This window comes from Carassius carassius, chromosome 11 (assembly GCF_963082965.1).
Source record: "Carassius carassius chromosome 11, fCarCar2.1, whole genome shotgun sequence".
Classification (NCBI taxonomy): Eukaryota; Metazoa; Chordata; class Actinopteri; order Cypriniformes; family Cyprinidae; genus Carassius; species Carassius carassius.
In genome coordinates, this window is record NC_081765.1 from 21005236 (window position 1) to 21022150 (window position 16915).

The 16915-nt window shown below is 36.2% G+C and overlaps 1 protein-coding gene across 2 annotated transcripts; it reads right to left on the reverse strand.

Moving 5' to 3' along the window:
- Nucleotides 1-1767: 1767 nt before the first annotated feature.
- morc3a (MORC family CW-type zinc finger 3a) lies at nt 1768-16540 on the reverse strand. Of its 2 annotated transcripts, XM_059562074.1 has the most exons (20): nt 16478-16540; nt 15218-15290; nt 14745-14877; nt 14187-14410; nt 13782-13947; nt 13515-13662; nt 13244-13375; nt 12861-12980; nt 12605-12702; nt 11464-11562; nt 11240-11368; nt 6882-6956; nt 6656-6698; nt 6421-6528; nt 6236-6314; nt 6095-6158; nt 4779-5976; nt 2606-2686; nt 2445-2575; nt 1768-2321 (listed from the first exon to the last, which is right to left on the reverse strand). In XM_059562074.1, the coding sequence occupies exons 1-20, from the start codon at nt 16514-16516 to the stop codon at nt 2168-2170; spliced, it is 3294 nt and encodes a 1097-aa protein (XP_059418057.1). In that variant the 5' UTR covers nt 16517-16540; the 3' UTR covers nt 1768-2167. The 2 variants fall into 2 exon arrangements, with proteins under 2 accessions (XP_059418057.1, XP_059418056.1); XM_059562073.1 differs by having other exon boundaries at nt 2445-2686.
- Between the last annotated feature and the right edge of the window lie 375 nt (nt 16541-16915).

Below are 16915 nucleotides of genomic sequence, written 5' to 3' on the forward strand. Positions count from 1 at the left end.
ATCTGTTTGGAACAGAGTTAAGTACAAACCCGATTCCAAAAAAGTTGGGACAAGTGTACAAATTGTGAGTAAAAAAGGAATAGAATAATTTACAAATCTTATGAACTTATATTTTATTCAAAATAGAATATAGATAACATATCAAATGTTGAAAGTGAGACATTTTGAAATATCATGCCAAATATTGGCTCATTTTCGATTTCATGAGAGCTACACATTCCAAAAACGTTGGGACAGGTAGCAATAAGAGTCCGGAAAAGTTAAATATAAGGAACAGCTGGAGGACCAATTTGCAACTTATTAGGTCAATTGGCAATATGATTGGGTATAAAAAGAGCCTCTCAGAGTGGCGGTCGCTGTGATTTTGCAAAGTAAGACATAGTGGAGCAATATCAGAAAGGAGTTTTTCAAAGAAAAATTGCAAAGAGTTTGAAGTTATCATCATCTACAGAGCATAATATTATCCAAATATTCAGAGAATCTGGAACAATCTCTGTGCGTAAGGGTCAAGGTCGGAAAACCATACTGGATACCCGTATTTTCGGGCCTTAGACAGCACTGCCTCAAATACCGGAATGCTGCTGTAATGGAAATCGCAACATGGGCTCATGAATACTTCCAGAAAACATTGTCAGTGAACACAATCCACCTTGCCATTCCCTGTTGCTGGCTAAAACTTTATAGGTCAAAAAAGAAGCCATATCTAAACATGATCCCGAAGTAAAGCCGTTTTCTCTGTGCCAAGACTAATTTAAAATGGACTGTGGCAAAGTGGAAAACTGTTCTGTGGTCAGATGAATCAAAATTTGAAGTTCTTTTTAGAAAACTGGGACGCCATGTCATCCGGTCTAAATAGGACAAGGACAACCCAAGTTGTTATCAGCGCTCAGTTCAGAAGCCTGCATCTCTGATGGTATGGGGTTGCATGAGTGCGTGTGGCATGGGCAGCTTACACATCTGGAAGGGCACCATCAATGCTGAAAGGTATATCCAAGTTCTAGAGCAACATATGCTGCCATCCAGACGTCGTCTCTTTCGGGGAAGACCTTGCATTTTCCAACATGATAATGCCAGACCACATACTGCATCAATTACAACATCATGGCTACGTAGAAGAAGGATCCAGGTACTGAAATGTCCAGCCTGCAGTCCAGATCTTTCACCCATAGAAAACATTTGGTGCATCATAAAGAGGAAGATGCAACAAAGAAGACCTAAGACAGTTGAGCAACTAGAAGCCTGTATTAGACAAGAATGGGACAACATTCCTATTCCTAAACTTGAGCAACTTGTCTCCTCAGTGCCCAGACGTTTGCCGACTGTTATAAAAAGAAGAGGGGATGCCACACAGTGGTAAACACGGCCTTGTCCCAACTTTTTTCAGATGTGTTAATGCCATGAAATTTAAAATCAACTTATTTTTTTCCATTAAAATTATACATTTTCTCAGTTTAAACATTTAATATGTCATCTATGTTGTATTCTGAATAAAATATTGAAATTTGAAACTTCCACATCATTGCATTATGTTTTTATTCACATTTTGTACAGTCTCAACTTTTTTGGAATCGGGTTTGAAGACAACATTATTTCTAGAAAATATTTTTTTTTTAAATGTTGAATAATTTCGTCATGTTGGTGATATATATCTCATGTGAACAAGAAAGACAGAAAGAAAATTTTTTTATCAAACAAATATAAAATTTATTTTATATATATATATATATATATATATATATATATAAACCATTTTGTTTTAAAACAGATCTGGTGGTACACAATTTGAGTAGCACCCCCTACTGCTGTTATCCATTCATAACTGTGTAAACAAAATATTGTGTATCACACACAACTGCATATCAGAAAAATTACAGAAACCTAGCATGAAATGGCAGAACATTTGCAAGCTTTATAAGCTTAAGTCTTTGTGACAGAAAGGTCAAACTTTATTCTTGAAACAACTTATTTCTATTGCAATAACCAGAAAACCACCACCACCAATAAAAACAACAAAAAAATGTAAAACTTGCCCAAACAACTATGAGTGTTAATCAGGAAAAATAAAAACTTAATTTAATAGTTTTTATTTTTTTTAAGTGAAATGTAAAAAAATATTTGTCTTCATGAACAAAACATTTATCTAGGCTGAACACTTTGACAACTGGCTTTAAGTAATGGTGGTCTCAGTGGGGTAAATCTCCTGTAGGACCTGATTTAAAATCTCATCTATGACCTCACAGTCATAATTCACTTGGTCGAGGTCCAGAGCAGGAACAAAAGTGACCAATAAACGGGCAATGCTGTATCTCAGATCCCTCAACCTGATGACAGAAGTGAGAAAGAGCAGATTTATATATGTGCATCAAAACGTGACTCCTAGTTAGCATGTACAGAAATGCCACATAACACTGAAAAGCTTTGAAACAAGTCAACAAGGCTCTTACTTGGCTGGTGTCACTGTGTTCTCTCCCTCCACAGGTCTTTTATTGCTCTCTCTTTCCATTTTGATCCCATTCACAAGGTTTGCAGCTGTATTTGCGTTGCATGTTTGTTCTGAACTGGTGTTACGGTCCTTCAGAGCCTCTTGCACTCTTGCATTGCTCCACTCCTCTTTCTGTTTCCTTAGCTCTACTACTTCCTTCTGCAACTGTTCACATTGAGCTTTCTTTTGCTCCAAGCTGTCCAACTTTGAGTATACAGTTTTTGGAGGGTAAAGAATGAAAGAAAGGAAAAAAGAAAAACAACTGAATCCTGACCAGTCAAATAATGGCAGAAAATCCAGCTTTTGTGGACTAGGAGACTGTTACATCTAAACCAGTAAGGCTTTCATGGTCAGTCAGCTTCACTAGTAAAATGGTTAGTTCACCCAAAAATGAAATATCTGTCCTCTTTTGGTCACCCTCATGTAATTTAAAAAATTTAAGGCATTTGTTTATATTTAAAATACAAAAAACTTTTAAAAATCAAATCTAAGAGATTTCTGTCCCTCCATTCACAGTCCATTCAACCAAAATTTTGATGCTTCCTAATGTTCATTAAGAGATTGTAGAATTGAGCAGTTGAATCAAAGTCTTTTGATGAGACACAATCACTTTATTTGATGAACAGATTCACTTTAGGCTTATATTCTCATATAAACCTTTATCAATGCACGTTCATAGAGAAAGTCAAATATGGTAAACAGATAATTGCTTAACACACGGTTAATGTGCAAGAATTAGTTTGTTCTTGTGTTAACATTCTGAAGTGTCAAAGTTTTGGTGGAAGTGACTTTCATTGGAGGAACAGAAATATATCAGTTTTCATTAAAAATATCTTGATGCATTTGACAAAAATGCCCCCTCCTCTACAACTCTATAGTTGTGCAGTAAAATTCACTTTAAAGATGAACTTTTCATTCATGAAGATAACATGAAAAATGTGCCAGAAATCCTGGTGGAAAACAAAGACTTTTAACATTAAAATATCATGAAATTACTTGTATAACCAGTAGATGGCAGCAGAGGATCGCTCATTAGCCCAGTTGCCTGTTTTTACACAGTCTATGGTTGCTTTTCATCTGTCAATAACATCAATGACTCACAGAACAATTTAGCGAATTTACTTTTTGTTTGGTCAAACTAAAAATGACCTTTAAATTGTGAATGGATTAGTTAGAGCAGGGTTCTCCAGACTCGCTTCTGAAGGGCCGGTGTCCTGCAGAGTTTACTCCAACTTGCCTCAACACACCTTCCTGGAAGTTTCTAGTGTACCTAGTAAAACCTTGAATAGCTGGTTCAGGTGTGTTTGATTAGGGTTTGAGCTAAACTCTGTAGGACACCAGCCTTCCAGGAACGAGATTGGAGACCACTGAGGTGGTAGCGCAACTGACCGAGCTCACTCACACAAAAGCTCCTAATGCTCTTCTTCTTCTTATCTGGCATTTCCAACTTGAAATTATTGCATACTGCCAACTACTGTACAGAAGTGTGTAGAGGAACTTGTCAGAAACTTTACTTAATAAAAAATAAAAAAACATCCTAGATTCTTCTTATTAACTATAATAACAAAGCGTTGAGTCTATTTCTTTCTATCCCTTGTTCTCTTAGCTTTAGCCTATCCCTGTTGAAATATTAATTTCTATCTGCTCTTTTTTCAGTGCTTCTTTTGCTATCTTATCAGCTTTTTCAGATGTTTCTTATGTTTAATAGTGTATCTAAGTTATATGATTAGATCTTCTCTAACTGAAAAAACACTTTCTAAACTTTGCAAGGCTGCCATTGAGTATGTACATATGACTGATTTAATTGGTTAAAAATTGTATACAGTCTATGGATATAATCAATAACTAACTACACAATCTCTTATTTACATAAGATCTGCGAGTGTGTAGAACTCTGTAAACTTGTGATAATAAAAATGAGTTCAGAGTGGATTTTGACTAACCTACAGTAAACAACACCTCTGATTGGCCATTGCTTTCAACAGAGATGCCTGTGATTGGCTACAATTCTCAATGGTGCAAAAATACATTGTAAATAGAAACTTTTTCGAAAACAGGTGACTTCAAGCAGGTACAGATTTGAGTTGGTACTACTGGTACTGTAGAAGTCACAGATATGGAACATCATGAGGGTGAGTAAATGACAGAATTTGTGTTTTTTTTGGCAAACTCACCTTGAACAGCATCAAACCTGTACTAAGCTGGCTGGAAATTCATGCTGGTCTTTTCAGCAGGGACTCTTGTAATTTCTTATTAGATATAAGAATTTAGAGAGTAAAAAATATCAGGTTCTCACCTTACTTCTCAGTTCATTGCATTCTGTGTTGCGCTTGTCCAGGTCTCTTAGCATAAGGTCCACTTGAAGAGCCATTTCATCATCTATATTTTCACAAACACTCGTTGTTAATGAGTGTTCCTCCTTCTTAGTTTTCAACCGGTCATGACACACCTCATCCTGAGCCTCTTTTTCAGCTTTTGATGTTTGCAACATCACCTGTTTCCTTTTCAGCTCATCCCTTTCTTCTGTAAGCTCTTTGATGCACTGGGTGGCCTGTAAGTAGAGAGTCTTATATTTTTGTTCCTCTGATGGATCTGTCTGGATGCTCTGATGGTTGCAGTCCTTTTTCATGGTGAGTTTAAAGAGTTTAATTTCTTTCTCCTGAACTTGCTCTCTCAATTCATCTCTCTCCCAGGCTGTGGCCTCCAGGAGATCTAGCAGGTTATCCTGTTGCTTCTGTGCTTCATGGCTTGGCATAAGGTCTATGTCTCTGTCAGAAAAAAGTGAGGTCTTGGAAGTTGTTGGTGTCATACTTTCCTGGTTTTCTACATCTGACTTTGCATGTTGTTCAAAACTGATCTTATTCTCCTTAGGTATCTCCTCTAGTTTCATGAGATTTGGTCTAAAGGTTTCTACGCCGCTACATTTCTCAACCTCCATTGGGTCTTTGATTATTTCTGTATTGTTACTTATGCTGCTTTCTACCTCATTAGTGCTCTGTTCCATCTGTCTTGCATCATTCTCAATCTTTTCTTTCTTGATCTCATTTCTTATCTGCTGGCCTTCCTCTGCCTTTACAGGCAGACATTCTGTTTGGGTTGTTATGCTTCTTTGGCCACTGGAAGTTGATGCCTCCACTGTTTCCTTTCGGGTGTCTTCAGTTTCAGTTTCCATGGAAGCATGATCACTACACTCCATATTTAATTCTGGTGCATCATCACTGGTTTTTTCTTCTGTCTTCACCTTAGAAAGGTCAAAGGCTTTGGGTCTTGGAGTGCTGTGGGTTTCATCAATAACAACGTCATCATTGTCACTGCTTTCTGCATTGTTTTCATTAACTTTATTTCTATTGTAGTTCACACTCCCCACAGGTGAGTTTATGGCATCTGATGTAGAGGTGGATGTTGATGGACTATCTGGAGTATTGCTACAGTAGTCATGTGTTCTTGCTCTTTTTACATTTTGGCTCTGGGATAATCCTTGACTTCTTTTTGTTCTGTAAAACAAAAAAAGTTTAGCTTGGTTTCCAAATTATATTGCAAAAACAGAATTAAGAGAGTATGGATAGAAATACATGTGTAAAAAGAGAGAAAGAAAGAATGAGAATGATATACCTTTTAGGAGTGGAGAGGGACATGGTATTTGAAATCACTGGTATGCTGTCTGAGGGGCTAGAAACTGTTGAAACACAAAATGTTAATAGAATAATCTAGGTTCTGTATCAAAAACAATGCACACACAAAATTTAGCCTCACCAGACTGTGATTTGGGCATTGAATTAAAAGGGCTCATTGATGTCAAAGAGGCTGTAGATGATCTGGGTGAGGAAGGGGCCTATGGAAACAAAAAAGGAAGACTTAAATATATTCCAGGAATTTATAATTACTTAATTATGCATTGTAAAAAAACAAACAAAAAAACAAACAAAAAAAAAACATACTTTTTGATAGAATTGACGCACAATGTCAACTTTCTTTTTCAGATCCTCACTCTGTTGAAGCAGCGCTGCATTTCTCTGCTGTCCCTGCCTCAACCTGATTTCTTCAATCTAATCCCAATTAAATTACAATGAATCCCCAATTAAATTAATAATAATAATAAAATAAATAAATAAAGACCGGAAAGATGAGTATGCAACAAACACACCACCACTGGATGGAGACATACAGCATTACCTGAGTTCTTCTCTGTTCTTGCTGTTTCTTGAGGTTTCTCTCCCTGTGGTAACATGAAGCACATCAGTGTCAGACTATTTTACCTCTGGACACCTGGTATATTAAACTCATCTTTTGAACAAATCATTGGCTTATCTTATTAATATCTTGGGTTATACAATAAGTCTATTCATTCATAGTCAGATAACAAATTACATAAATTGTTGTAACACATTTTTTCACTCACTGCTGTTTGTAAGTTTTCAGGTAGTCTGTAGTTTCATCTTCAGAATCTTCAGCTTCTTCTTCTTGTTCACATCGCCTGGATGTAGAAAGAACAGCTGTTTGAGCTAGGACGTTTCGAGATTTGCATGTGCACACACACACACACACACACACACACACACACACACACACTACATCTGTGTTTTCACATATTATGGGCCTGATTTACTTAACAGGGGAAATTAGCATGAGATTGCAAAAAAAAAAAAAAAAAACCTTCTGAGGGTGATTCATTGCAAATGCGCAAATTAAAAAACAGACCCAGTCAGATAATTTCCATAATTTCCATACACAATCTACAAAGAGCAGCGCATATTAGTGTCTGCTTTAAGACATGCTTTTTTGGAGCATTAATGGCACAAATACCAGTAATTTGACAAATGCAAACGTTAGTAAATCACATTGTGATTAATTTTTACATTCTCCTACAAATGCATATTCAATAAGGTCAGGTGCAAAAATAACTGTCCTTTAGTAAATTCTGACAGTACTATTTTAACACCAAAAGATGGTTTGCGCTGGTGCAAGCTGTTAGTAAATCTGACCCTATGTCTGTTCAGAGATGTAAATCCATAAGGAAAAAAAAGTAAGATGGTTACAGGTTGTTTTGTTTGAAAAGGGAAAGGCTTGTTCACACTATATCTATATAAGTGTCCACACCAATGAACGATGTGCTGTTTATTATTTAAAAAAAAAATATCCATAACCAAATACAACCCCAATTTCAGAAAAGTTGTGAAATGCCATAAAATCAAGAATATATTTTTTTTCATTCTCTTTAACCTTCATTTAATTTAAAGTACAAAGAAAAAAAATGTCTTCAATAGCCAATTTTATTTTATTTTGTAAATATTAACACATGATTTTGATGGCTGCAACACACTCGAAAAAGTTGGGACAGAGGATTGTTTACCACTGTGTCACATCAACTGTCCTTTTAATTACAGTGTTTAATTGATTGTGAATTGAGGATTCTAATTTTTTAAGTTTTGCAAACAAAATATTTGTCCAATCTCACTTGATACAAGACTTCAGATGCTCAGCAGTCTGTGATCGTCATTGTCTGATTCTTCTTTTCATGACATTTTCAATAGGAGACAGATCTGGACTGCAGGCAGGCCAGTCTAGCACATGCTCTCTGCATCATAATAAAAAAACACACTGCTGTAGCACATGCAGAACGAGACCTGGCATTGTCTTGATCTAATAACCATGGACTTCCCATGAAAGATGTCATCTTGATGGCAGTATATGTCTCTGTACAATTTCAATATATGCGTCCATGTCAATGGTACATTCGCACATATGCCAGTCACCTATGCTGTTTGCTCTGCTGCACCCACCATGACAGACGTCTGCTTTTGCATCTGTCGCTGATGAAAGTCTGAATGGTCCCTTTGGTCTTTACGACTGAGATCTCTACATCCACTTTTTCCAGAAACCAGTTGAAATGTGGACTCATCTGACCACAGCACACATTTCCGCTGTCTTTCTGAGATGAGCTTGGGCCCAGAGAATCCACACCATCACTGCATAGAATTGATCTATAGCTTACTCATAGAGTAACAGTGATTTAAGTTCCATTTATTGATGCAGTGGCAGACTGGGTTTAGTGACAGTGATTTTCTGAAGTACTCCTGAGGCCATGTGGCTATATTTAACAGCGCAGCATGACGGTTTCTTTAGGCAGTGCCATCTGAGGGTTCAAAGGTCATGACTCATGCACATGCAACTGAGATTTCCTGCCTTGCCCTTGACAGACTGAAATTTCTCGGGATTCCTTGAATCTTTTCACAACATTATATATGGTAGTTGGTGAAATCCCTAAATACTTTGTGTTTTTTGCATTGAGAAGTGTGATTGTTAATTTGTTTGAGACTTCTCTAATGAAATTTGGCACAAAGTGATAAGCCATGATCCACTTTTGCTTGCAAAGATTGAGATGCTCATTTTAATCCCAGACACAATACCCTCACCTATTACCAGTTCACCTGCTTACTGTTTCAAAGCAGTTCAATTTGAATATTGATATATATATATATAACCTTTTCACTGTTATTTTGCCTCTGTCTTAACTTTTTTTTGAGTGTGTTGCAGCCATCAAAAATCTAAATTTTTTAATATTTACAAAATACGTTTAAGTTGGTCAGTGACAACTTAAAAAAAAAAATTATTTGTACTTTTGTCAGTTAAATAAAAGTGTATTTTTTGGTCATTAAAAGAAAATGACCAAATCACAGATTCTTGATTTTATTGCATTTTACAAAATGGAATTGGGGTTATAATTATGACTTATTAAATATAACTGTAATATACTACAATTATGTAGATATATAAAAACTGTTGAATTAGTAAAACCATGTGTGTAATTCAGTAAACTATGATGACTAATTATTGTTATCATTTCAAAGCAAAACATTGTTCCTGATGTTAAAAAGTTAAGTGTAATAAACTATGTAAGAATTATTTACTTAATATACATAATATAAATGATCGATCCACTGGCTGTAATCTGCATCAGAACTGATTAGACCTGAAGACATAAATTCCAGTGCTTTATCAGATGTGTACCGCTGGTTCAACCTTGTTTTTGGTTTGTTTTATGTCAAAGTACTATGTTGTGTGTTTTTATATGCTTTTTCAGATAGTTCTCTCAAGCAAATGTGTTATTTTGTATTTGTTTTCATGCAGAGTTTACTTTTACTTTGCGTTTGTTCATATTTCCAAAGAAATATGTTAAATAGTGGTTCAAAAGACCAAAACCTATGTTTATTGGTTGAATATGGGACAGACTGAACCAATCTGGGCATGGGGGTGGGACTAAGCGTCAACAATCGTTTCTGTTTGGCTCAGAGGAATGAAACGGTAAAACTGTGTTTTAGTAATTAATACTAGTCAATCTACTAATCAAACACTATTACATAATTTTAAAAACTAAACAGGTAAAAGGTTATAAAACCAGTAATATGGATGGATGAGGTGTCAATTTGCTTTGAGTAGTTCCTTAGAAGGCAACCCCAATGGGAAGTGTTATAGAAAGCATAACATGAAACTTCACCATGTCTTTATAAGCTTTGCAAGGACTGCAGGGAAACTGTGAGAATTTAATTTAATGAATCATCCGCAGTTTAAAAAAATCTATGAATTTCTTGCAATTTATTACAAACTTTTAAATGGTAATGCATGTTATTAGATAGATGTTATTTTCATAAGCTTTAAAAAGTCTTCAAAATAACTGCTTATAAAAATCCAACCTCTTCATTAAGTTTGCAGATGACACAACTGTGGTGGTTCTCTTTAGCAAAAGAGTTAAGACAAACTACAGGAGCGAGGTGAGTCGACCTGGCCATGAGGTGCAGTGATAACAGTCTCTCTCTGAATGTGGCAAAGATGAAGGGGATTGTTGTTGACTTCAGGAGAGTGCAAACTCAACATGCTCCTCTGACCGTCAATGGTGGGACTGTGGATAGGGTGAGCAGCACCATTGAGAGCATCCTGACTAGCTGCATCACTGTGTGGTATCGCGCCTGCAATGCGTCCTCCTGCCGGAAGACTCTTCAACGCATAGTGAGAGCAGCTGAGAAGCTCGTTGGTGTCTCTCTCCTCTCCCTTCAGGACATTTATGGAACCCATCTCACCCGCAAAGCCCTCTGCATCGTCACACAGCTTCTTCAGTCTGCTGCCATCGCCAGGACCAGCAGACTGAAGGACAGCTTCATTCATAAGGATGTCAGGAAGCTGAACTCCCTCCCGACCTTACCACACCCCCACCCCGTCTTTTGACCCATGAACTACTGAGCTCTGAACCTCAGAACTCCCCCCCCCCCACCAGCCCCCACTAACACACTGTAACCAGCACCAGTCACTTTGTGAAGCATTGGTCTGCTCACTACCTCATTCAACTACCTCTTCTGTCAGTTTAAATAAAGAACTGCTCTCTGAGCTTTTTGTCACCTTAATCAGACTAAATGAGCTAATTTGCACTACAATCATTATATCTGCACTGTTTGTTTACTTTACTATTTAATCATCAAAAGGTGACTTATTTGTATCACTGTTATTTAATGTAATATTTATGTCTTCTGATGAACTGTTGCTCAAGTGCACTGAATTGTATTGTACTATTATTATTATTTTAATATTTCTAATATTTCTAATATTATTTCAATTTGTTAAGCAATTCATAGATTTTTTTGTTGCAAAAGCACACAAATATGACAAACTGTAAAATATTTCTACGATTCTCCTAGGAACTTTTTTCTTGAATCTAGATGTTTAACTTTTTTAAAGCTATACAATGAAAAGTCTGATTAAACAAACCTGAATAGGGGGTCTGGATTTAAACGACAGAACCATTTTTCAGGGAGCTTATTCATGTCGATGCAATCTGGAAGTTTCCTCCATTTCTGACATTCATCACACTGAACCCAGGTCTGATCAGGACGCTTCCTTTATGTTAAGCAAGGAACAAGGGTTATATATGGAAATGTGATGAATAAACTGGCAATGGAATGTTTTGAAGATGTATGTGAGTGTATACTAACGGGATATCCTCCATAGGTAATGTAGTGTTTAATCCCTTCTTCTGGCGGATCGCTTTCCAATACTCTTCCAGTTTCCCCCCTAAAGTATACATAGTTTTCCTGCGTGAACAAAAATAAACAGCTTAGACTCGTATATTATTGATTTCTTGTGTTAGAAAACAAATTTAGCTCCTAAAAACGTATAAACTGAACAGAAAAGCTTGTTCATTTAGTTAGTCTAGTATGAAAACAGAACTTAACAAGGGTTCTTCGGGCAATACTTGTAATTACCGGAATTGTTTGTAACCCTGCCTGCCTCATCAAAAAAACAACGCTGATGAGTAAGTAGCAAATGTTCTCACAAAAAAAAAAAAATTAATAATTAGATGAAACAATTTAAATGTGAATACTTATACAGTTAGCATTTAACATGTAATGTACTTGTTGTACAGTTAACATGTATGTATATGGCCTGGACAGTATATACATACACTAACAAATGAGACAAACTCAGCTTCTGGAGGGCCACTGCAGTGCAGACTGTAACACCAACCAACTTCAATACACCTGCCTGAGTTTCTAGCACTCCTAAAGACTTAGGCTGTGTTTAAAATCGCCCCCTATGCATTTAAATACAGCCATTTGTAGTTGTGTCCGAAACCATAGTGGGCATAGTTGGCACATTCAAACAACACAGCTGTGTTTAATTAGGGTTTGAACTAAACTCTGCATGGCAGTGGCCCTCCAGGAGCTGAGTTTGACACTGTGACGAGTGGGGCGGGGCCGAGGGAACGGAGGGAGGCCGCTGGAGTGATTTGGAAATGAGCGACACCTGCTCCACTCACTGGTCCCATGGAGGAGATCGGAAGGATACAAAAGAGGAGCGACGACAGTGAAGGACGAGAGAGGACCAGGCCTGGGCTTTATTTTGTGTTTGGTTTTTGTTTGTGTGCGACAGTCGTCTGCGAGGGGCTGTCGCGCTGTTTTGTGTTTATTTGGTTATTAAAATTTTCATTTTGAATGTCTGCCGGTTCCCGCCTCCTTCTTCTCGTGATTATGAAGTTTGTACTCTGTTACAGACACCCCTGTACTAACAGAAAATAATCACTCCAAACTCAAACTTACAATATTCTACAATTCACCCGTACAGTATCACACTCACCTGTATTCTTCTGTGTAGTCAAAGTCCTGCTTATTGTGTGTTGGCTTGAGGAAGTTGCACTCTATCACTGCAATGACTCCCACTCCTTTTCCATTTGCCTAATGCAAAACCAAGATCAAATTGCATTCATATATTCTAAATAGTAAAAGTAATAAACTAGAAAACATTTCTTACATTAAAGAAAGTGGCAGAGGGGGTGTTTTGACCCCCACCAACAACAAAAAAATATAATTTGACTACAAATTTAAATAATCACCTTGTTTTGACATGCAACACGTTCATAGGCTTTGATGAGCCTGTTTTTATGGTACATCATGACTCCGTAATGTTCTTTGCTCTTGGTATTGTAGCCAAATATGATAGGAATGCTTTCTCTCTGAGAAGAAAAGACTCAAGGAAATCTCACTATGTATGCATTCATTGAGTTGGTTGGCCAATTTAGGACTGTATTCTGCCGAGAAATTAGTTTAATTATCTGATTGTGTCATTGGGTGTTTTTTAATTATAGGATTTTGAACCATAGAACGAACACCTTTCTTTATAATTTTCCAATAACATTTACAATAATTATCACAATGTATAAGGTTTTCTTTGTGAAACAAGAAATTACAGCTCTCTTCTTTGTGATTCTGTGGATACATTTAGAAAGTTGGGTTTGTATTTATCCTTGGCAATGTGTGCCAGGCTTTTAGAGACCAGCTGGGTTTTCACTTTCTGTCCACAAATGATAATCTGCATTCTGGGCTTCAAGTATAGGATGCTACAGTATGCCTATAAAAAGGTAACATGCATAGACTCACATTACTGTTATGTTCTTTAAACTGTAATGCATAATAAGTGATATCTGAAAATACTTTATGTAGACTGTATTGTGTTAGACCTTCTCAACATAGGAGGGTGAAATACTCACCCGCAGAGAGAAGTCGCTCTCTGGGCTTGACTGAAATACACGAGACGGCTGCTTGTATTTCTCCTTTTCACTCTCATATACTTCAGATGGAATCTGGATATCATAGCGGTCCGTGTCAAAGTCAAACTCAGATTTGTCTGTGGATGTTCTGTAGCAGAAAAAAATATTTCATTTATGCATTCCTGCACCTGGTAGCTTGAGAGTATGACACTAGTAGTATCAAAAACACTGCTCTGAACTATATTATCATGTTTTTTTCACGCTCACTTTCGGAGGTTCCAGATGATGATTCGTGTCCCTGTGGACTCTGTGTCATAGTGTGCATTGATGGCATTGATAGCACTGAGCTCAGAGAGCAGCTCTTCCTCCGTCTGGAACAGAGAGTAGCGCAGGATATCCTGAAGACTTGTTGTGTGTTGTGACTCGGGTCGGAGTGAGAGGAAAGGTCAAGGATAAAGAATATAGATATGTGGTGAAATGTTTAGCTAAAAACAACTAATACAACTTATTCCTGAAACTCACATGACTATAAGATACATCAGTCACTGGACTTCTAAGATATATAATATCATCTCTCTAATACCCTCTTCATCTCTTTATATCATGCCAAATATTTGTAGTCCATCCATTTAGGTCTTGGCTTGTCTTTGCTTATTTGGAAGGTAAGGATATATGACTGTCCGATGCGTTTAAATGAGACAATAGGTACAATGACATTCTCCGCATGGATCTCCTGAAGATATGTCTGGGACAGCAGGCCCACACACATGGACTCTCCATTCTTGGAAAACACAATAGTGTCTTTTCCTATACGCATGGATCCAGACTTGAATCCATTGCCGTAGAGGCCCACAGGGACATGGCCATTTATAGTCTCCTTGTCACTGAAGCCAAAACTGAAAGGGATAGGAACACAAAATATTATATATTAGAATATTTTCAAAATAAATTAATACTTTTATTTTAAGATAAAAAAAAATATTTTAAGATCAAATAAATGCAGCAAGAGACATAAAAAATAAAAAAACTTACTAAACAACGGTTAGTATATATATTCACAAAACACATTCTATCTGTTTCAAAAGCATTCTATTTTGTTTCCACACTTAATTAATAATCAACAATTACAGTAAGAAAGGTTTCTTTAGTACCAAATCAGCATATTAGAATGGTTTATTAGGGGATCATGTAACCCAAATGTATGTTTGTCAACTTAATGTTCTAACCCACCTGAGCATTTTGTACATCTTATCGTAATCCATTCCTGCTCCATTATCCATGAAAATTAGACAGTCTTGACCTCTGATTGCTGTCTTATCAATCCAAAACTGTTTGGCACTCACATCTGGGTCGTAAGCATTGTCTAAGGCAGAAAACATATACTTCAAATATGATCAGATTACACATATTTATCAGAGTTTGAGTGGCTATCTACTGAGGTATCCCTGAAAACTAATGCAACATAATTAGTCTTTTATTTTCTTACTTGTCCCTGGCTAGCTGTCATTGAGCAATACATGGGATGCAATAAAATTACTCAAAGAATTTATTACACACAATACTAATATATGTAGACAGGAATACACATGTGGGGAAACTAGGTTACAAGTTCATAGTAATCTAACACTTGGGGGCAAACATCCATTGTTCCAAACAACTAAACACATACTTTCACATGAGTGATATCTGAAGTGTTCGCTTACCTATCAGCTCCGCAATAGCACTGAACGGCCAGGTGTGGCTGGTGGAGTTGGTGTGAAGGAACTTTGGATTAAGCTATAAAAGGATCAAAGACACAGGAAAATGTATAAGCAAACCCCTTAAAATACATTTTATGAAACTATGCATTGTTTTCTAAAGCTGTGGATCTGGTCATCTGACTTACATATAATTTTTCTTCATATTATCGGTTTGCAGGTTTGAATGTAAGAGGCATTATTTGTCCCCCCCCCCCCCCCCATTTTGGTTTAATTTAAAATTGTTTAGTTTGGAGTTTTAAAAGAGCCTAAGTTTTATTTAATTTGTTATTACATTTTATGAGGGTTTTTATTTAATCAGAATCTGTCCTTAAAACACTCCATAAGAAAATAATATAACATTTTGAAGATACTTGTTCAAAGCATTTTTTTAAAGCAACATAAGACAGTAGCACTAGAGAAGTAAAAACTTTCTTTTTAATTTTTCTATAGATAACATTTTTACTGATAATTCATAGGCCTACACCTTTTCTGAGAGGCCTAGCAGGAACTCATGGAAGGTAAGTGTTGATATGTTGCACATCACCATTTCTACTTCTTACTGTCATTTCCAATTCCGCATTTCTAAAGTGGACCAGGCTCTTAACAAAGTATGTGTTTTAATGTTCATTTTCAAGGGTGTGTTCTTTTTTTCCCACAAAATTAAGAATATACACAGAACGTAAAGAATAATTTACACAGAAAAATTGGACTACTTCGACAGAAAATTTGAAGAATAGCTTACTCTTTTATCTATTTAAAAGCATAATATTTACATTATATGAGTTACAAAGGTGCGAAGGACTATTAGCGCACAAAGCTTAAAAAAGAGCGCGTCGGAACGAATAACGTTACGTAACTGGATTCAAGCTCATTAACGGAGAAACGAAACTAAAAGTAACATCGAGTTTTTAGCCTTTCTAATAGGACGACGAAAACATACGTCACAGCTAAACAGATGCATGACCACGAAATTAAACGATCTGTTTTCCACACATTGTGAAAATATATGTTGTTCTTTGTAAATTATATGTTGTTCATTGTTAACAGCAAAAACATACATTAAGATTACATATATTTCATCAGCATGTCAGTGCGAGAAGTTATTACGTATAAACTTTTTAATATATCTATTATAATTAGCATAGTTTAAAATTATTAGCATGCAGTCTACTACCACGCGTTAATTACAAATGTCCTCAACATAAATAAATTAAACATTCATACCGCACTGAGCGGGATTCCTCTCTCCGTTTGCACAGCCATCCTTAAAAAGTAACAAACCCGCGAAGATCCCGGAAGATCCAAAACTTCAAGAGGGGTGACTCCCATAGACATGGTGACTCCGACTCACGGACTTCCTTAAACAATACATATTTTAATGAATATTAATAATTTGACATGATATCTACAATAAGATTATAACATAATAATTATATTTGCATTTACTTAATGTATTATTTGTTTAACGATATACTAGTCTTTCAGTTATTTTTAAAGAACGTTTTGTATTTTTTTATGAAAAAGTACAAGGAGTAACTCTTTATATTAATGACTAATAAATATAGGGTTTTAAAATTTTTAAAAAAATAATGATAAAAAATGATGACAATTATTAAGTTTTGATGACAATTATTAAGTTTAACTCATGTCAAACAAATAAAG

Bases quoted from the DNA above. Each gene is read 5' to 3' on its own strand.
- morc3a (XM_059562073.1), bottom strand. From the start codon at position 16,516: ATGGCTGTGCAAACGGAGAGAGGAATCCCGCTCAGTGCG. The intron at 6,699-6,881 runs GTGAGTGAAAAA...ATGTTACCACAG, and splicing joins CTGAAAACTTACAAACAGCA to GGAGAGAAACCTCAAGAAAC. The intron at 2,322-2,444 runs GTAAGAGCCTTG...TTCTGTCATCAG, and splicing joins AACACAGTGACACCAGCCAA to GTTGAGGGATCTGAGATACA.